At 36.5% G+C, this 21,809-nt stretch overlaps 2 protein-coding genes across 2 annotated transcripts in view; both read left to right on the top strand.

Annotated features, from left to right (window-relative positions):
* The window catches only part of slc9a3.2 (solute carrier family 9 member A3, tandem duplicate 2), a 15,501-nt gene extending 5,586 nt beyond the window's left edge, over nt 1-9,915 (top strand). Inside the window, exons 2-16 of the mRNA XM_084130748.1 lie at nt 1,176-1,478; nt 1,697-1,857; nt 1,998-2,076; nt 2,392-2,569; nt 2,674-2,894; nt 3,009-3,211; nt 3,409-3,498; nt 6,293-6,363; nt 6,443-6,572; nt 6,746-6,906; nt 7,088-7,202; nt 7,345-7,518; nt 7,766-7,817; nt 7,952-8,032; nt 8,835-9,915. Of these exons, the coding sequence (XP_083986874.1) occupies nt 1,176-1,478; nt 1,697-1,857; nt 1,998-2,076; nt 2,392-2,569; nt 2,674-2,894; nt 3,009-3,211; nt 3,409-3,498; nt 6,293-6,363; nt 6,443-6,572; nt 6,746-6,906; nt 7,088-7,202; nt 7,345-7,518; nt 7,766-7,817; nt 7,952-8,032; nt 8,835-9,100 (2,285 nt within the window). The 3' untranslated portion in view covers nt 9,101-9,915. The remainder of the gene's footprint in view (nt 1-1,175; nt 1,479-1,696; nt 1,858-1,997; nt 2,077-2,391; nt 2,570-2,673; nt 2,895-3,008; nt 3,212-3,408; nt 3,499-6,292; nt 6,364-6,442; nt 6,573-6,745; nt 6,907-7,087; nt 7,203-7,344; nt 7,519-7,765; nt 7,818-7,951; nt 8,033-8,834) is intronic.
* Nucleotides 9,916-11,611: 1,696 nt separating this feature from the next.
* slc9a3.1 (solute carrier family 9 member A3, tandem duplicate 1) lies at nt 11,612-21,520 on the top strand (the record flags this gene model as incomplete). Its single annotated transcript, XM_084130749.1, has 16 exons — nt 11,612-11,837; nt 13,447-13,749; nt 13,987-14,147; nt 15,945-16,023; nt 16,127-16,304; nt 16,453-16,673; nt 16,832-17,034; nt 17,140-17,229; nt 17,930-18,000; nt 18,088-18,217; nt 18,418-18,581; nt 18,809-18,926; nt 19,016-19,189; nt 19,270-19,318; nt 20,365-20,436; nt 21,198-21,520. The coding sequence occupies 16 exons, from the start codon at nt 11,612-11,614 to the stop codon at nt 21,458-21,460; spliced, it is 2,502 nt and encodes an 833-aa protein (XP_083986875.1). The 3' UTR covers nt 21,461-21,520.
* Between the last annotated feature and the right edge of the window lie 289 nt (nt 21,521-21,809).

The raw sequence follows: 21,809 nt of genomic DNA, 5'->3' as shown, positions 1-21,809 counted from the left end.
AGGGGTCAACAAGGTGCAGAACAGTTTACTAGTTTAAGCCAGATCTGTTTAGTAAGCATTATACAGCCCTTAATGCTCAAACTACTCCATACCCAATATTCCACATAAAAATCGAATGGTATAGTCTATAATTGTTTGTTGGTCAAACAATTGCAGGCTATGTCACGGCTGAATGGACCATTATAAAATAACGCGGATCAAAGTGATAAATTATCCTGTTGCATAATATCACTTATATGCTACAAAGACATTGCAAAGTACAGTAATTGTGGACATTCAAAAGCATAATCTCATTGAGATGAAAGCATGACGGGCCATGTCTGGCAGTGGCAAAGCTTTTAAATGCTGCAGAAATAAACCAGTAAAACGTGATCCCATAGGAAAGGACTCTCCACTGTTTTTCCTACCAATGTAATTAAAACGAAGTGTTTTGCTTAAGTCTTCTGCTTCTCAGATTTGTCTCCTGAGGAAAAGATCGCAGTAATCTCACATCTCAACGAAAGGTGCAGAATTTATAAAGCTCAGATTGTGAAGATGAGCCAAAGATTAAGATTTCAGTGTGAGCTTAAAGATTTCTCATCATAAATTTTTAAAAACCAATTAAGATATGAGTGCAGCTCCATTTTAGGTGAAGTGACATGCTCTTTCCATTGTGGAAGAGAAGATACAAGCAATCCATGAGACATGGTCCACATTATAGAAAATATCTTTAGCCTCACTATATTAAGTAACCTACCTTAAACACTGAGCAGGATGAGCTCTCCATCTGCCTCTAACTTCCTGTCCTGTGGAAGAAGACGAAACACCAATCAGTGGCACAGCTTCACAAAGTGAGCTTAATATACTGTAGAGATTTATGGTCTTAAACATTAATATTTAGTATTAAATATTAACATGTTTGCCTGTTGATCACTACAATGCTTAAAATGTGTTTCTTCAACTATAGGCAATTTTGGCCCTGTGGACTTTTATTATACATTTATAATGTTATTCTTTTGAACTTTATATTCATCAAAGAATCCTGATTCACAGTTCCCACAAAAATATTATGCAGCACAACATTGATATATTAGAATATTTTCTGAAGAATCATGTGACACTGAAGACTGGAGTAATGGCGGCTGAAAATTTAGCTCGTCATCACCTGTTTCTCTATCTTTTCTCTCTTTTTCTAGTGTGTCAACTAAACCATAGTTTCACCAGTGTGATCCCGGAGAGTGGCCTTCTCATCATGATGGGCTTTATTTTGGGAGGAATCGTCTGGGGAGCAGACAAGGCGCAGACTTTCAAACTGATCCCCGTCAATTTCTTCTACTACTTGCTGCCCCAGATCGTCTTGGATGCAAGTTACTGCATGCCAAACAAACTATTCTTCAGCAACCTGGGTGCCATTCTTGTCCATGCTGTTATCGGAACGTGTTGGAATGCGGGCACAGTGGGCGTCGCTTTATGGGCTTGCTATGAGGGGGGTGCAATGGGTAAATATGAGATTGCCACCATAGGAATAAATTACATATTAAAATATATAAAAATAGAAAACTGTTATTTTAAATTGTAATAATATTTCACAATATTACTGTTTTTTTTTTATCAAATAAATGAATAAATGCAGCCTTAGTTAGAAGAAGATATATATATATATATAGTATGAGAGAGAGTACCATTTAATAAAACAAACAATTTGGCTTACCCTCAGGGACCCTGAAAATCGGCGCTCTGCAGTTCCTGTTGTTTGGTGCTCTGATGTCCGCCGTAGACCCGGTGGCCGTCATTGCCGTGTTTGAGGAAGTGCATGTGAATGAAGTGCTCTACATCCTGGTGTTTGGAGAGTCACTGCTCAATGATGGCGTCACAGTGGTGAGTCTTAGTTTTCCTCAGCTCACTTTTTGAGTAACCATGACCTGTTCATTTAGAAATGTACTTGACTGTCAAGAGTCTATTTGATGGTTATTGCATCCTTGTAATATAACGCCTCTCTCTCATTCTCTCGGACACAGGTGCTTTATAATGTGTTTGATGCATTTGTTTCTCTGGGAGGCCCAAAGATCAATGCTGAAGAGATCATCAAAGGAATAAGTATGGACACAGACCTTGGGGTCCAAAACTCTCTGATCACTAGTGAAAATGCTTCTGTTTTCTGCTGTTCCCTAATAAACATCTTGTCATGGCTTTTTATTTACATTTTTTATTTTTTTACAAAATGAGCCAACTGATGCAGTGTTATTTTAGGACTTTAAACTAAACTAAACCAAAATGAGAAATTATATTTCAGTGCATGCTTATTTTATTTCAAGTAATGAATATGTTTTTTTATGGTTTAAGTTTTCATTTTAGTTAATGATAATAACCCTGATTGACACCCCCTCGCAACACACTTTTTTGCTCTCCTAGTTTCGTTCTTTGTGGTGGCATTTGGAGGTTCGTTAGTTGGCGTTGTGTTTGCCATTCTGATATCCATGCTGACCAGGGTCACCAAGAACGTCCAGGTCATCGAAGCCGGCTTCATCATCGTACTTGGCTACCTGTCTTACTTGACGGCTGAGATGCTCTCCCTCTCTGCTATACTTTCGTAAGGAACTCAATGCTTTCCTGATAAATGCAGATAAATAAATACATTATAAATGAGTAAATGAATGTAAACAATTCCTAATACTGTGGATTTGTGCATTACAGAATCACTTTCTGTGGTGTCTGCTGTCAGAAGTATATCAACGCCAACATGGACGAGAAATCGGTCTTGACGTTACGTTATTCTCTGAAGGTGTTGGCCAACGGCTCTGAGACCATGATATTTGTCTTCCTGGGAGTTTCGGCCATTGATAAAAACATCTGGGTTTGGAACACTGGCTTCATCCTCCTTACAATCCTCTTCATCGTTGTATTCAGGTTCATGGGTGAGACATAAATTCCTTGTAAACTCTGCCTAAAACTTTATTGTAAGTATTTTGATGAAAACTGATGTTTTTAACTTCTTTTTTGACAGTTTTTATAAATATTTTTATAAACAGGTGTTTTCTTCCTCAACTGGATCTTAAATATGAATCGACTGATTCCTATTGACATCACTGACCAGATTGTAATGAGCTATGGTGGTCTTCGAGGAGCAGTGGCATATGGACTCGCAGCTTCTTTGGATGAGGCTAAGATCCCAGAGAAGAATTTGATGCTTGGCACAACGCTCATTGTGGTGTATTTCACAGTCGTTCTTCAGGTACGTCCCTTCAACCACTTGTTCTGACTGTAGAGAATGCATGGTATCCCACTGCTATTGCCATCACTCGAATTCATAAGGCCTGCAAGAAATTATGAAAGTGGGCTTTTTGTGATGTTCCCAGTGGTCCCCATCTGACAACAGACATGGATTAACTTGAAGTCATTGTGTGTGTGTGTGTGTGTGTGTGTTTTTAGGGAATCACCATGAAACCATTTGTTCAGTGGCTGAAGGTTAAAAAAGCAACTCTATCAGATCTGACACTCAATGGAAAAATAAACAACAGGGTAAGCAACTGTAATGACACATACTGTATTTTAAATAATTGCATGTATGCAATATGCATATAAATAATTTCATCAAGTCATAATTATATGATATAGTGATAAAGTCATATTGATAAAATAACCTTACCTTAGACCTGAGGTAAGACCTTACCTCACTGCTATACTGTGAAGACAAAACTCCTACAGGATTACATACAATTGTAGTGTAGGCTATAGGAGAGTCGGGTAGATGGGGTAAGATGTCCCCTGCCTAAACTTATATCTAAATATGTTACAATTGAAAAGTAAATCCACATTGTTATAAGGGGGGCATCTTCCCACATCCTACCACATATGATTCATATGAATTACCTGGCTCATTCATATGATATGAATGAGCCAGGTAATAGGTTATTAAATATCTATAAATAAGCACTTCCATAATAATTCACATTCACATAGATTCTTCCTTAAACACCATCAAAATGTATAATGTATTTGGTGGTTCGTCTTGTCGAGTGCTGTCCCTATTATCAGTAAACCTGTGTTGTCACCTCACCTGAATATTTATTCGTGTTGTCTTTGACGTTGAAAGCAGCTTTACCTTCGGCATGTAGGGTGAATATTTAGATGTTCAGGTCCAACGAACATTCGCAAACTTGCATGGGTGAAAAAAACTACTGCTCTCAAGCTGTGGTTAGTTAGAAGCATAATTTCTTGTTAAATGACACGTGGACTTAAATAGATCATGCTCTTGGGCACAATAAGCAACCTAACATTCAGTACATTATATATCTTTCATTCTATTTTAAATATATGAACATTTTAATCTATAGCGTGTCAGAAAATAGCTCCGTTTTTGAAGAGTGCGCAATGCGCATGTGCGTAAAATGCCAAGGGAACTCCGGATGGAGCATGACGAATGAGGGAACCCGCGATGAATCAAACATCAAATAAAGCAAAATGACATGGAACAAAAGCAGTGAAGCCATTAGGTGCCATGTTCGTTACAGCAGTACATCGAAAATCTCAATAAGATCCTATTAACAGACTTATTACCCCATCCCCTGCGGTGACGTCCTTAGCGACAGGCCCAAATTGTTGAACCATGTGATTCAAATAGAGGGTTCAAACGACAGAGGTGCGACCATGTTGTACTACGATTTCGGGAAACAGCCATGGCTAGTTGGTAAGTTTCTCCAACGATGAATGCATCGTTAGGTAGCTAACGTTACTAGTTCGGGAAACGCACCCCAAACAATTCAAATTAAACTAATTCATAAACCGATTAATCGAAAATAACTGATTCATTCATTTCCAAATCGGACATCGCTGATTCTGAATCTGATTCTAACTAGCCGACTGAGTAAAATCATAGACTGAAATGTAAATTTTTTCTGCAAATTAGATAAAATATTGTGAAGAAAAATGTAAACTACTCTATCTCTTATAAAACAAAACTACTTCGATAGCCTTCTGAAAATGTATATGATTTTAAAAATAGCAACATTGGTCTGACCTCAGTGCTGAGAAATTTTGTAAACTAACAGTCCTCTAGCTACATAATAACACAGTGTACATTTTGTTATTATTGATAAAGTTTATACATTGCAAATGTGATTTAGTGCATGACAGTAGTTACACTTAAGCCCTATTCGCACGGGATTAGTATTACCTAGGGACCTCCGGTAATTTGTAATAATCGCAGAGGTCGTCTGTGATTTTTATCCCGTGCGAATCTGCCATGTCTGTAAAAATGTCTGTAAAAATTCCCCCGAAAATTACCTACCGTATTTCGGCCAACACAGGGGTCCTCTGATAATACCAGTCCCGTGCGAATCCCCATGTCTGTAATTTGAGCTGTTTTTCTGAGCCTATCGTTTCCTAAAGAACGTAATAACCATTATTGGCCGTTAACTTTAACAGTCCATTTTACGTCTGTATTAAAACTATATTAACAATAAAATCTCTCGATATGCTCTACTCCAATCCGATTATAGTTTTTCTCCAATAAAAACTATGAAGTGCTGCAAAAGAGAAAACAAACTAACGTTACAGTAAAGACGTGATCCGGAAGCTCAACTCGGACCGTTGTCATGGAAACGTTAAATTAAGTATTTTGGCGCAACATGGAAGCTCTTTTGGAAAGTTTGGACGCTTTTTGTGGTAGTGTAATAATTTAGTAGTCTGTATCGTGGAGCATTTCTTTGTCTCACACGGCCTCTAAAGACGTCCATCCTGTAAGTATCTCAAGAAATCAAAGTGTGAAAGAGTAAAAATGATATAAAATGAAATAAACCAAATAAAATGAATAGAAAAACAAGCCTAGCGCGACGTTTCGGTATTTATAATACCTTCTTCAGGCAGGCTTGTTGTAAATATGGACAAAGAATAAAAGAAAAAGAAGATATATTATATATTTATACAATAATATGATATTCTATAATATATATAATATATTTCTCTAATAAATTGGTTTTAAATAAGTTCTTTTTTTGAATTGCAATACTGCAGCGCGATCTTCGTTTCAGCACGTTCAGCTAGTGAAGTGTGAATGGGTGGGCGCACGCTGTAAAGTCCGTAAACTCGAGGGAATTACGAACATTTATTTGCCCGTGTGAATGAGCCACCAAAAACACAGACGTCAGGGGGTAATTTCTTAATTACAGAGGTCCAGGGGTAATACTAATCCCGTGCGAATAGGGCTTTAGATGGACAACATCTGTAGTGGTAATTTTCAACATAAAAAAATCAAGTATATCATTGTGTATGTCAAAAAATATATAAAAAAATCATTGTGTATGTCTCTCTATAGACTTTCGAGCACACACTAACAGCAATGGAGGACATCTGTGGCCGAATGGGAGATAACTGGTGGACCAGACAGTGAGCATTTCACTTTATAATATATATACTTTATATTTGAGCACTTTTACTCATTTTTTTTTCTCCTTCTTTTTCTTAGTTGGAAACATTTTGACGAAAAGTATATCTGCTGGCTATTAATGAAGAGCGATGCTAGAAAGAACAACGACAGTATATTTGGTGCCTTCCACAAACTCAATCTTGAGGACGCCAAAAACTATGTCACTGTGGTGAGAGCAAAACTACTAATTCAGCATAGTACCGTCTATTGTATTAATGTTTAGTTTACTTGCTGAATGTTCTGTTTCCATTTTTACATACAGTAACTCATTTTATTTAATTATTATTTTCTCAGCTACTGAATGATATTAAGAATGTACTCAATAGTGTTTTTCACATTTAGGGTGAACGCAAAGGTTCTTTGGCTTTCATTCGTAATGATGACAATGCCTCTCTAGACTTCAAGAAGAAGCTTGCATTAGAGTATGCAGATGTTATGCCTGACATGTCTGACATGTCAGAATATGACTTTGGCATTGACAATGTTCCAGTGACCTCTGGCATGTAAGTATTTCATACTGGATGCATTAAACTTTCCCGCCTTATGGATATTGTTGCCCATTCATCATTGTAGTAGACTACTGAATACCATTCCTCTATGTAAAGAAAAAGTGCAAAGGTTTTATGAGTTGAAAACTGCACAAATATCTAGATGGCTAAATGTGTTCTGCTTCTTTCAATCTAGGAAGAACCAGATTCCATCTGTATCCCTGGATATCCATGAGCAAGACAGTAAGAGCATGCCTGACCTCAATGCCCATCATCTATTAGAGCAGCACCTGTACAAGAGCAGAAGATATGTAAGAATTGTCCTGCTCACACAACATGATTATCTTTTTTTACATGGAGTATTGTTTCCTTATCAATATTTGGATCAATATGTCTGCCTATGTCTGAATCTCATTCCATCTGAATCCATACATTTGTCCCATTTCTGAACAGAACCGTCCCACGTACAGTCGCAGTCACTATAAAGAATCAGAGAATCCAGACGAAATGCAGGAGATCTTCCAGAGAACCATGAGAAGCCGTCTTGAGTCCTTCAAATCAGCTAAGATGGGTGTCAACCCTTCTAAGAAAATCTCCAAACATCCCAAGAAGGATTCGACTCATAAGGTATTAGACTTTAATGTCCTGCTATCTGCCTTTGGTTAAAGATTTTTTGAAATGGAGTTAAATGTAGGTTTAATGTAGAGTTAAATGTAAATGCAGGTTTTCACCCCACACACACACATTTTACATTATGACTGTTTTCAGGGAGGAAAAAAAACATGCTAAAAATACTTTAAATTGTATGTTAAATACAGAAAAAACGGGTTTAAAAATTTGTGGACTTATTTTTTTCATAATCATGTATTTTTAGCCTAATGGAAAGCCAGCGGACCCAAACAGAATCTATCCATATGGAGATGAAGGTATATTTCTATATTTATATAATAGCTATCACTTATACATCACTATTTAGTTTTAGCATTTAGCTTACTTTATTCTGAGGGTATGATTATTTTACTATTAATATATTGATGAAAATGATTTTTTGTCCTATCAGATTTTGAGTTTTCTGCAGACAGCGCCTCTAGCAGTGAGATTGCTGGTAATTTCCGCAGAAGAATCACAAACGCACCTGCAGGTAAGAATAATGAACGTATGAACGTCATAGTGCGGCGGCACAGTGGCTAAGGTTAGGTGGATTGGAAATGTCACATTGGCCGTAGGAGTGTGTGAGTGTGTCCCATGGTGTAAAACCTGTGCCAAATCCAATGTGTGTGTGTGCGGATAATTCTGATAACATGTATATATATATATATATATATATATAATATATATATATATATATATATATATATATATATATATATATATATATATATATATATATATATATATATTGAATTGGCAATCCTTGCCTTGCTGTACCTCTAGCTTTACCATCATGCACAGGTAGGAGTGAAGTTTTACGCAGACACACAAAGATTTTCCAGAGATTATTGCAGTTGAGGTTTGTGGTTTATTGTAGTAAATTGTACAAACAGATGAACATACCGGTTGATTTCTTATCTTGTTTCCAGTTGTTTGCGTGTATTCTGATCTGTAATCCGTGGTCTATGCTCTGTGCTCTGTTGTCTGTGGTCTGGTGAGAACTGTGTGCGCTCCCCCTACCTGTGGCTACCACTTCCTGTCACCTATGCCCCCTATATACAACCATGTGCAACTAATCACTGTCACCCAGTGTCCAAAATACTAATATAAATATATCCAAACAAAATAAAATATTATGCCAACAATAAACATAAATGGTTCCTACATATATATAATAAAATGTACAATATAATCTTACATAAAGTTTGCAAGTGAGTAGAAAAAAACCTATTATTAGAGGGTTGTTTCCATGGTGTCTCATTTCAACATCATAATTACTCTAATTACTGCAGCTGGTGTAGATAATCCAGCATTCATACCCGAGACGGACACCTCTGCACCCATGCGAAACCCACCCCGGCAAACAGAGACAGCGAACAACACGGCTGTGGCACCTTCCCAGAGAGCTCAGGGACGACTGCCCTGGACGCCCACCAACCCGAGACATCAAGCACCACTGAGGAGTGCCCGCTCCACAGACTCCATCGCGATGGCCAATGCTTCAGTTGATGAGGAGGCATCTGAGGAAAAGCCCGGAAAACATCATACTAGATTGTAATCTGATATATTTTCATTCACCAACATTGACCTGCCAAAAAAGTGATTAGGTTAATCCTTTCATGTTGGGCTGTTATTATGTCATGAGCCCAGAGATTAGGGAATCATAGTGTTGAATCATAACATTTCTCATATATCTTTAAAAGATATATAAATATGAAGGGAAGGAAGAGAATAAATTGTCACGGAAGTACTTATGTTAGTGGTTATTGAATGTTCTTGTGGGGTTTCTTTATACAAGCCCACATTTTTGTGGAAGCTATTATGGCACTTTATCGTATTTACACCATGCTAGAAAATTTGCAAATGTGAAACTCAAAATACAAAACCATTACTCTTATACATGTTTTGTCAGAGTGCCAAATCAAAACTGAGTAACAATTGTTCTATGTTCAGGTACATCTTGATATTTTTTGACCTTGGACAAGCTGGTCTATATAATGTTAAATTCAGCATGTTGTATATGGTTATTTATTATTATATGATTATTCTGTGGGTGCTTCTTTGTAGTATCACAATATCTGTTTCTGCATTTCTTTATCTTACAATGATTTATTTTTGAGTTTGACTCAAAGCTATTAATGTTTTATTAGTAGAATGAAGACCATTAAAATGTAAGTCATTAAAAAGAATAGTTTAACAGTAACTTATTCATGTATGAATTTCATGTTTTATGAGAATTGGTGAAATCTGTAACTTGTAATCAGTTAATAGTGTCTGATAAAACTTGTATTTGAACTGTAACTCAAAATGTTGTTTGAGTAATACAATTTAAATAGTTACAAATTAGCAAATAAAAAAAATTGCAAAGAGCACAAGAACAAAATGGTTGTTAGTCCCTTGCATTTAAAGCTGATTTGAATTATATCAATATTATATTCATCATCCATTATTAATATATTCTGTTATGATTGACATCAGAAGAGAATTGTTGTAGCCTCAAGTGAAAATGATTTAATAATAATGGTTTAATGAAACCGTTTCGAAATGATGCATAATATTAATATCGTGTGTACATTGCAGAAATCATGTTTTGTAAATCATTACACCGTAATCACAGAGCAGGATTTGAACAAACACACAAAACACCCATAAACCCTTAAAACGAACAATTTTTCATAAACCCTCACTTATTAACACAGCAGAACATAAAGGAACGCATAAACTAAGCAACAAAAATGCAGTATTTACTCAGTTTACAGCGACTATAAAGAGTTATTGTGTCAATGACCTTTGTAGATATAAAACATTCTGGAATAATAATAATACTTTTTATTTCATTTTCATTTCACTTTCAATAGGGTTCCCATGGGGAGTTGTGTTGTTTTGCCTTTAGCCTTTCCACTTATTTTTCAGTTCAGTAAGTAGTACAGCTGTCTTCTCAGGATCTACGATTAAAGCCAACACACGCATGAGTACAGGCCGTACCGATCACTTCCTCTTTTTTCACGTCACATTCAGAGAGGGCCAAATAAAGTAACAGTTTAACTCAAAATGTGTGGAAACTTTTTTTTTTAACTGCTGTATACTAGAACCGCCAGAAGTCAGCAATATGATTTCACAATGGTTTAACATGTAAATCTGTATAATGAGTATCATTCACTCACCTCATGTTGATCCAAACTCGTTTGACTCTTTCTTCTGTGGAACACAAAAGGAGATAAACAGACATCCCCCCCGCCCCCCCCCCCCCCCCCCCCCCCCCAAAAAAAAAGAGAAAAAAAAAAGCAGAAAACCCAAGCTGCTCTATTCCATACAGTACAGGTGGATGGTGAAAGGAATTGATTAAAAGAAAATCATACAGGTTTAGAATGAGGGTGAGTAAACAGTGAAATTTTTTCATTTTTGGCTGAACAATCCCTTAAACTGGTCTAAATGACAATATTGTTTTCCTAGGCTAACTATTGATTGAACTATACTTTAATCAAATGTACTCAACAACTTTCAACTTCGAATTCCAGTATGTATTTTAGAAAGTCTCACAATGCAATTTTCAGTGAACAGAATCTGGACAGAATATTTGCACCAAAATGTGCACTAAAAGTCTTCAACATAACAATGCAGCAGTAGCCTACGGGCTGTTAAAGTTGGCTGAACACTAACCAGTGTAAAACTTTTCAACGGAAGCAGAAAGAGTAATCATCAAAAACGTGACAGAGTAACAGTCCAGTGACGTAGATCTCAGCCCCCTTTGTAACAAATTAAAGGTTGACTAGAGGTTTCAGCCCTACTCTTATTACGCTCTTACACTACCTAGATCTCACCAGGACCACAAACGCAGAGGCACAACTGATGAAAGCACTACCAAGTCTACTTAGAGAGGGATAAACTTTGAAAATGACTGCAGATTTAAAAGAAAACTAACTAAAAGGGGAAACTGCAATACTTTTGTTTCACACTGGGAACCTTTACTTGGACTGGATTGTGAGATTTTGTGAAGGACAACTATAGTACACACAGTCTCGAGAGGAGAATGACACTGTAAGTGCATCTTTAACAGTCATCCGTCACAATGTCGAACTCTACTTATCTCTGCCTGAGGGCAGTTTTCCTGGTGTGTTTTGTTCACCCTTTAATCCAAGGACTAAGCGCAGATGCAAATGTGGTCCAGAGTCCTCGTCATCGACTGGAGCCGAATCTCACTGGACTTCCAATAGTCACATTTGAATGGCATCATGTTCAGACCCCATACCTGGTGATAATTTGGGTATTTGTGGCTGCCCTGGCTAAACTATCAGGTATGTATCTTCCCAAGTAACAGGGGACATTCTCTGAATTTTGGCCAACGTTCTGGCAAGGTTCTCTCAAAGCTATGAACAAATGTTCTTCCAGTAACATTAATAGAATGTTTGTTCAGAGTTATCTGGTCTTTAATAATGTTCTCAAAACTTTAGCACAAAAACTATATTTATGCATTGTTCATGCAACATTTCTTTTTCTGAAACATTTTAACTTGATGTCTTATGTTTTTTTATGTTACTTGTTTCAGAACGTCCAGAGAACATTCAAAAGTAACATTCCCATAATGTCTACAAAATGATAAAATGTCTTCCCTTAATGTTCACATAACCGAAAAACATTCAGAAATAACATTTTCAGTACTTAAGAACGTTAGTAAAAAAAATAAAAAAATCTTAGAACATATTTTTTGTGTAAATATGAAGTAAAAATGTATTGAGAGCTAACAAGTAAGAAATAAAATCTGTTGTGTAAGATATTTGACGACTTGCGTACAATATGATTAGAGACAGTGGTATTCCTCATGAATGAATTAAAGAGTTTGTTCTAAAGTTGATGTCATACTTTAATGAGAGGTTGAATTTCAGTTCAGTTGAGTTCTGAGAAAGGAAGATGATCTCTTGAATACCTAGGAAGTATAGAAACAATACTGTGTAACTTGACAAGTCCTGCGAAAGATCAGCGATTCACATGAAATAACGTTTTACACACATTGCTACTCATGTAACGGGTTTATAATGTAGCATAAGCCTTGTGAATTATATGGTTAGTACTGGTATTCTTACCCTCCTTCTGTTATCAGTATGGAGGGATATAAACTGTCCACAGATGAAATATGTGTTCTTTCCTTACATGCTGTTAATGTTTGGGATTGGTTCTTCTTCCCTGTTCAATCAATATGATCTCAAAAGTGTGGAAGAAAGAGGAAAAAGATTAAATAATATGTGCTGTGCACAATTATTATATTAAGAAAAAGATCATTTAAAATAAGTAAATGAAATAAGAATTAAACCCAGACAGCAACATAGTGTTGATACAGACATGGGCCGGATCTGGGCCGACACTATGTTGCTGTCTATGGAATTAAATTAAACAGCTTCCAAATACCTGAGTATGAAAATGATAAATAATTTAGTTCAAATGAATCCTGTTAGTTTTACATCTAATTACAGATGATATTCAGCCGTTGTCTGAAAATATAGAAAGAAAATTATTGATGCATATAAAGATCATCTGCCAAATGCATAAAAGCAAATGTAACTGTATACATTTTACATAATTTTAAACCATTTATAGAATCTTTGGGCATGGCTCATGATAATTAATTGATTTACATCTTTTTAAATTTAAATCTCACAGAACATACATATGGACACCATATGAACTCTTGGATAATATGAGGAGACCCCCCAAAATACATAAAATAATTATAATAATACTAATAATATTAACCCAATCCACATCTTGAGCATAGTTGACTAAAAGTTATTTCAAAGCATTTGAAGCATATAAGACTTAAAATCTCTCATGACCAAAACATAAGATCATGAGAAATATAAACTTATCATAAAAAATAATATCTGTCAACTGTTCTCTCTCTGTATCTAGTGATTGAACTAAACCATCATGTCACCAGTGTGATCCCAGAGAGTGGAATGCTCATCATCGTGGGCTTTATTTTGGGAGGAATGGTCTGGGGAGCAGACAAGGCACAGACTTTCAAACTGCTTCCTGCCACTTTCTTCTTCTACTTGCTGCCCCAGATCATTTTGGATGCAAGTTACTTTATGCCCAACAAGCTATTTTTCAGCAACCTGGGTGCCATTCTCATTTACGCCATCTTCGGAACCTGCTGGAACGCAGCCACAGTAGGCCTGTCGCTTTGGGGCTGCTATGAGGCCGGAGTGATGGGTAAATTCAATACTGGAATTTTCTGCATGTAATTTAATGCACATTGTGTGTCTTTTGCACAGATCAAACCCACATTATTCCTCTTTAAACAAAACAAGGATATACTGTGATGCCCTTGTTGAGCCTCTAGGGCAAATATGCCCTGCATTGTCTGCAATTATCAATCCAGTAGCTTTTAGTATATATACACCATTATAGAGAATATTGAATTAATTTGACAATTTCTGTAATCATCAGGTAACTTGGACATCGGTCTCCTGCAGTTCCTGTTGTTTGGTAGTTTAATAGCCGCGGTGGACCCAGTGGCTGTGATTGCCGTTTTCGAGGAAGTGCATGTGAATGAGGTGCTCTTTATCTTGGTGTTTGGGGAGTCTCTGCTCAATGATGGCGTCACAGTGGTGAGTATTAATTTCCCAAAACGCTCTAAATGCCAGGTGTATGTTTTGTTGCATTGTGTTTGTCCTGTCTTGACCTGGTTTCTAGTCTGTGTTTCATTCAGTTCACCTGTTGCTTGTTATTTAACTAATTTGTTCCTTCGTTTAGTTCCGTTATAAATACTCCCTGTTTTGTTCAGTTCTTTGTCCTGTCTCGTTATTGTTTCTGTAAGTGGTTGGTTTCTGAGTTTCTGAGTTCTGAGTGTTTGGATTAAAAGACTATTTCCTAGAATTCTCCTTCATCATGCGCATCCTTGCAGTTTTTTTCCTTTTCTTTTTTTCTTCCCCTCATCCTCATTTACCTACCAGCAGTGCTGCTGCTCTGCCTTGAGCAGAAAGACCGCTCACCTTTCTAGCACACAAGCCTCAGCGGTCCAAGGCACGCCTTCCAGTGAGCAGACCCAGGAAAGATTTTTCCGCATTTGTAGAGTGGGTGCTGGTCAATAACTGATCAGCTTTCACCATCGTCCCTGAGGAGCCCACCAGCCCCACTCCACCTGAACCAGAGCCCAGTCAGCCGTCACCCAAACAGACGGAGCTGAAGCTGAACTCCACCGCAGAGAACGTGCCAGGAAACAAAGCTGAGCCATACACCACCCCGGAGCCTCAGCCAAACAATGCGTCTGGTACGCGTGTAGGCAACAACACCCATCCCCGAGGGAGTTCTGGTGGAATTCGAGGGCATGGATGGAAGCCCCGCCCACACTCCCATTGTGGTGAATGTGCTAAGCCTGGCCTCTGGGAATTTAATGTAGGATTTTGGGGAGGTAATTCCCCTGTTTCTCTCGTCCCCTTTGATCCTGCCCAGCCCAAAGTTTCCTGTGTCTCCCGAGTTTCCTGTTTCTCCCAAATGTATTGTGTCCCCCGAGTTTCCTGTGTCTCCCAAGTTTCTTGTGTCTCCCGAGTTTCCTGAATGCCCACCCAGCCTCCCTCAGCCATCTCGCCCCACTCCTATACTAGAGCCAGCCAAGTCCCCAGCTTCGCCTTGGCACGAGGATCCCCTGTCTCCGCCTCTAGCCACAGAGCCCTGGACTTCACCTCGGTCCTCCAACCCATCGGCTGAACCCACTTTGGCTCAATGCTTCCTCAGCTCCACCATGGCCCGTCATCCCACCAGCTCCACCAGGCTCCCTTGTCCACCTGTCTCTGCCTAGGTCAAACGTCACCCTGGTTCCACCACAGGTTTCCAGGCTGCCGGTTGCACCTCTGCCCTCCATCCCTTCGGCTCCACCGACCTCCGTCTTCCCTCCGGCTCCAACGTTGTCCTCGGTCCCAGGCATCTTCCGGATCCCCGCCTTCTGCGTCTGGATCCTCCCTCCATCCAGTCCCCCATGGACTGTTTTGTTTGCCCTGGATGTTTTTCTCTCTCTCATGTTCCACATCCTCCTCCCCCATCTCCCCCAGACCTTGTACGGCGCGACAGTATGCCTTTCCAAAGGGCATACTGTCAGGAGTATGTTTTGTTGCATTGTGTTTGTTCCTGTTTTACTAGGATGTTCGTCTAATGTTGTTTAAATGTTATTACTTTGTTTCAAAACGTACAGAGAACATTCAAAAATAACATTCCCATAATGTTAAAAATGATAAAGTGGAATGTTTCCTTAACAAGCGCATAACCAAGAAAAAAAAAACATTTTAAAACATTTTAAAAACTGGATGTTTTGAACATTCAAAAATCATTTAGAAATAAAGCTTTAATAACTTTTAGAGAACATTAGCAAAACATTTTCATGTCATGTTTTTTTTGTCTTTCTTTTGTAGGTGCTTTACAATGTATTTGATGCTTTTGTTGCTCTTGGAGGACCAAGGATTGACGCCACAGAGATTTTTAAGGGCATATGTATGAATACTCAACTCCACCCCTCATACATATTTATGAAAACATAATAATATCCTTTCATTTAACTTGAAACTTATTGCTGTTAATTTCTGTGTTCCTACAGTTTCATTTGTTGTGGTGGCATTTGGAGGCTCGTTTCTTGGCGTTGCCTTTGCCATCCTGTTGTCCCTGCTGACCAGATGCACCAAACACATTCAGATCATCGAAGCCGGCTTTGTCTTTGTGGTGGGATACCTGGCTTACCTGACAGCAGATATGCTCTCTCTCTCTGCTATACTTTCGTAAGAGTCTCTTGAACAATGTAACACATACAGAGAATTTGGAAATATACACTAATACAACATCAGTACTGCAGGAATTTAGGCTCAATGCATTATGTTTCAAGCAATTAATTTAGCTCATGAAAAAGATTGGCTTTCTGTGTCACAGGATCACTTTCTGTGGTGTCTGCTGTCAGAAATATGTGAACGCCAACATGGACGAGAAATCGGTCACAACGGTTCGTCATGCCATGAAGGTGCTTGCGAATGGCTCCGAAACCATGATCTTTCTATTCTTGGGCATTACAGCCGTTGATACGGAGATATGGGTTTGGAACACAGGTTTCATTCTCCTCACTCTCCTCTTCATGATTGTCTACAGGATCATAGGTGAGTTTTTTATTTATTTATTAATTAAGCTTGAGATAGAACAAAGAATGTTAGAACAATTAAAATACAGTCAATTATATTAAAATCCCCTTTCCAAAATAGACAAGGCATCCTTCCTGTTCTTAAGACAGATTTATAGATTTGTTCTATATTTTCAGGTGTTTTCTTGTTTACCTGGTTTTTAAACAAGTTCAGATTGGTTCCCATCGAGGTCATTGACCAAGTTGTAATGAGCTACGGTGGCCTGCGGGGGGCAGTAGCGTACGGATTAGCAGCCATGCTAGACAAAGACAAGATCCCAGAGAAGAATCTGATGATTAGTACCACACTCATTGTGGTGTATTTCACTGTCATTATTCAGGTTAAAAACGCACCCATCACTCTTATAATGATTATGAGACTCTAAGTGGTTAGATATATTTTTTTACTGTCCTGTAGTTAAATAATGTGTGTTGTTGGTTTTTAGGGAATCACAATGAAGCCATTGGTTCAGTGGCTCAAGGTCAAAAGAGCAGCTCATTCGGACTTGAAACTTGTTGAGAAACTGAACAATAGGGTAACTATAACTGGCAATTATAATAAAAATAATAATTGTAATTTTTAAAAAATATTCCTAAACATAGTTTGTTTAAATATGATTTAAACACTTTTTTTTTTAAATGATTTGTTTGTTTAAATATGATACATTTATTTAGATGTTTAATTATATATTAATATTTACATGTATTTTTTTAAGTGTGTGTACATTCGTCATGTTTTTATAGTAAATGTATATCTGAATGCTGTTCATAAATATTATTTTTAATATTTAATCTTGAGATAGTACAAAGAGTGATAGAACAGTTAATGCCAACATAATTTATGTATTAGCTTGTTTAAATATGATTTAAATATTTAAATTTAGTTAGAACTAAATTATGTATTTGTTAGAACTAATATAAGTATTTATATATCGATATTTACAAGTATTGATTTTTAAATGTGTGTGTATATATATATATATATATATATATATATATATATCATATATTAGTTTGTTTAATATGATTTAAATATAAAAATGTAGTTTATTGGTTATTAGTTTATTGTGTTTATTTAAAACTATGTATATATATATATTTATAAAATTCTGTGTATTTTTATTTATTTATTTGTGTATGTATTTATTTTCTTTTTTTTCAAATTCATTTTACAAACTAACTGTTTTAGAATTATTATTATTATTTAATTAGTCATGTTTTATGGTTTCTTTGTAGGCAATGGACCACATCCTAGCAGCAGTGGAGGACATTTGTGGTCGTATTGGAGATAACTGGTGGACCAGAGGGTATGCTTTCCTCCCTTCTGTGAATAACCTCAAATATTTATATGAATTAAATGTGTTAAAATTAAATGTGTTGATACTCACTCTCAGTTGGAAAAGGTTTGAGGAGAAGTATATCTGCAAGATATTGATGAAACCTAAGGCCAGAAAAAACAAAGACTACCTCTTTAATGTCTTCCACAAACTCAATCTGGAGGACGCTATGAACTACGTCAGTGAGGTGAGATCATAGACTGGCTTCATATGTCGCATAATATTGCCTTTTCTTTTTTTTTGGTTATCAGTCATTTTAATTATGCAATAATTTCATATACAAGCATAGTAGATTGCATTGCAATACACCTTTGCTTCAGTACTGTTACTGTCAACAATAAAGAAGATCATGAAAAGTGTATGTTACCTCTTTCTTTCTTCGTGTAGGGTGAACGCCAAGGTTCTCTGGCCTTCATTCGTAGTGATGAAGCAGCCAACATAGATTTCAAAAAACAATATGGTTCAGAATTTGCAGATGTGATGCCTGATATAATGGTTGATATGTCAAATTACGAATTTGGGATCGAAAATGTTTCAGTAACCTCCATTGTGTAAGTGCACTGATTATGTTGAAAACACATTTAAACAATTGCTTAATCAATGTTGATCTTAAAACAATTATGACTAATGAAGGAGAGGAATAATCAGATCTAGCTACATGTGGGACTAAGAATCTTTGCCAGGGTTGCACTGCACAAAGAGCTGAAATTTGACAATTAAATTCCTACATGGCGAGACGTGGCAATAATAAAGGTTTGTTTTGCCTCTTGTTGATTAGAAAAGACAATATTCCCTCAATATCCCGGGATATCCATGGGCAAGACAGGAAAAATGCGGTGGATGACATCAATGCTCATCATCTTCTACAGCAGCACCTGTACAGGAGCAGAAAGCATGTATGAATCGCTCTTCACCAACACACATACACAAACACATGCATAAAGTTTGCATCTCATTTGGCCTATCTGATCCTCTTTCTGAGCAGCACCGTCACAAATACAGCCGCAGTCACTTCGGCATCAACCAGAGTGAAGACGAGGTGCAGGAGATCTTTCAGAGGACCATGAGGAGCCGCCTCGAGTCCTTCAAATCTGCTAAGATGGGTGTCAACCCTGCTAAAAAGATCACTAAGCACCACAAGAAGGAGCTAACAAATCAGGTATCAGACCTCCATGACATCTCTTTCAACCAAATCAGTCAATTATAGGATTGCACCTCAAACTTTATACATATTTTCAGATGCCTAATGGACACCCAGAGGGCAAGGACCATCTATATGGAGATGAAGGTAACAATATTTTATTTATTAGCATCATTTATTAAGATTTATGACACTGAGAAACTGGCTACAATTATATATATATATATATATATATATATATATATATATATATATATATATATATATATATATATATATATATACACTGTAAAAAAATTTAAGTGACCGATAACATCTAAATTTTTCAATTGGCCCAAGTGAAATTCTGTAAATTGACAGATTTTCACTTGGGCCAATTGAAATTTACAGAATTTCACCTGGGCCAAATGAAAAATTTAGATGTTATCGGTCACTTGAAATTTTTGATTTGGGAGGGTTAGAAATTTTTTACAGTGTATATATATATATATGTTTTACATATTTTTAAATATATAAATTATACTTAAACAAATATAATTATACATATAATTTAAAATATTAATATATACATAAATGTATTTAAATATTTAAATCATATTTAAACAAACAAACAATAAATTGTAAAATAATGTATAATATATAAAGATATTTCATTTAAACAATTATATACTAATATACACATAAATGTAGATATATTAGTATATAAATAAATAGATACATATTGAACATATTTAAATTGCATATATATTGCAATATATATATATGTATATATATATATATATATATATATATAAAAATAACATTTTTAAAATATGTATTTATTTTCAAATATATGTGCTGGAATATAATAACAAACTGACTAAATAAATAAATATAAAAAAAGAAAAATCTTAATCTTACAAAATACAATAATTTAAAAAATATGTATGTATTTATTTTCAAATATATGCGCTGGAATATAATAACATAAACTGACTAAATAAACAAATACATCTTTTTTAAATAAAAAATCTTAATCTTACAAAATACAAAACATAAACCTCCTCAACATGGTATTCACTCAAGTAAAAGGCACTTTATATACGCAATGGCATTTTCCACTATTTATTTAATTATTTATACTTATTTATTAAATTTTTCTTCTCTATTTTTTATTTATATATTTAGTTAAAAGCATGTTTTTGTCTTTTTAGTTGACAGTGCTGTGGGTAGTGAGACTGGTGCTGTGAATAGTACTTTTATGAGAGACACATATACATCTGGAGGTAAGAAAAGGGTCTGAACAGACGTTGCTTTGTACATAAAGAGCAATAAATCTATATAATAATGTATTGTTAACCATTCTAAGCTATTCGTTTGGGATGTGCTGTTTGGGTCTCTAGAGACCCCGGACAATAAAATGTGATTTTGTAACATCATAATGTAATATTTTTTAACACAAATGTATATTACTCACTTCATTAATGTTTTTACTCTACATTTGTGCAGTGTTTGTGGGTTTTAAGGTATTTTTTTTAAATAGGTTGTGTGCATCTTGTGTGTTTTCTGCATTGTAACTGATTTTTTTGTTGTTGTTGACAAATTATGTAACAAAAAGCAATTTTTCATAGTCTCCTATTGAAGTCTCTGAAAAAAATATGTTTTTATTTATTTATATAAATTTGAAAAATTCCTTAAATTCACCCAACACTGCACAAGTAGGGTAAAACATTAATAAAGTGAGTGATATTACATTTGTTAAAAAAAACAAAACATTATAATGTTGCAAAATCACATTTATTGTGTGGGGTCTCTAGAGACCCCGAACATCCGGAGTGTGACTTTTTTTTTCATGCTAACGTACAACCAGATATCATTCCAATTTATTTATTTTTGTTTGTAGAGCTAGCAAGTGTCAACCAACATATCAAGTCTCATGCCATTTAGATGAAGGGAATTTTTTTTTTTTTTTTTTAAAGCCCCTGAATAAACACATTTGCATAAGAAGTTAACAGTTTGTTTATGTTTCCACCATATCTCATTAAAGCTGGCATAGAGAATCCAGCATTCATGCCAGATATGGACAGTCCTACTCACAGCCCACCCTGGCTAATGGAGACTGAGATGGACATGGCTGTCGCACCCTCCCAGAGGGCCCAGAGACGCCTGCCCTGGACGCCCAACAGACTGCGGCGTTTAGCACCCATGAGGATCAGCACCTGCTCCACAGACTCCTTCCTGATGGCTGATGTTTCTTTAACTCTAGAGGAGCACGAGGAACAGCCCCAAGGAGACAATGAGGACATGTGAGTACACATTCACCTGTTTACCAACACTTATCTGAAAAAATACAGGGGTATTGTTACTGACCATGTTTATTTCTGACTACAGACGACCAGTCTTTGAATAGATACCACAGGACAATTAGGTGGCATGTCACAAAGCACATCCACAGACTTGACTGTTCCTGTACCGTCTACAGTAAGGGTGTCCAAATCCTGCTCATGGAGGGCCACTGTCCTTCAGTGTTCAGATCCAAACCTAATTAAACACACCTGAACCAGTTAAGCAAGGTCTTAGGCACACTAGAAACTTCCAGACAGGCGTGTTGAGCAAGTTGGAGCTGAACTCTGCGGGACGGTTTGGACACCCCTGGTCT

The sequence above is a fragment of the Abramis brama genome, assembly GCF_963993115.1.
Source record: "Abramis brama genome assembly, chromosome: 12".
Lineage (NCBI taxonomy): Eukaryota > Metazoa > Chordata > Actinopteri > Cypriniformes > Leuciscidae > Abramis > Abramis brama.
The sequence above is the reverse complement of the archived record's forward strand: the minus strand, read 5'-3'. Positions and strand labels throughout refer to the sequence as shown.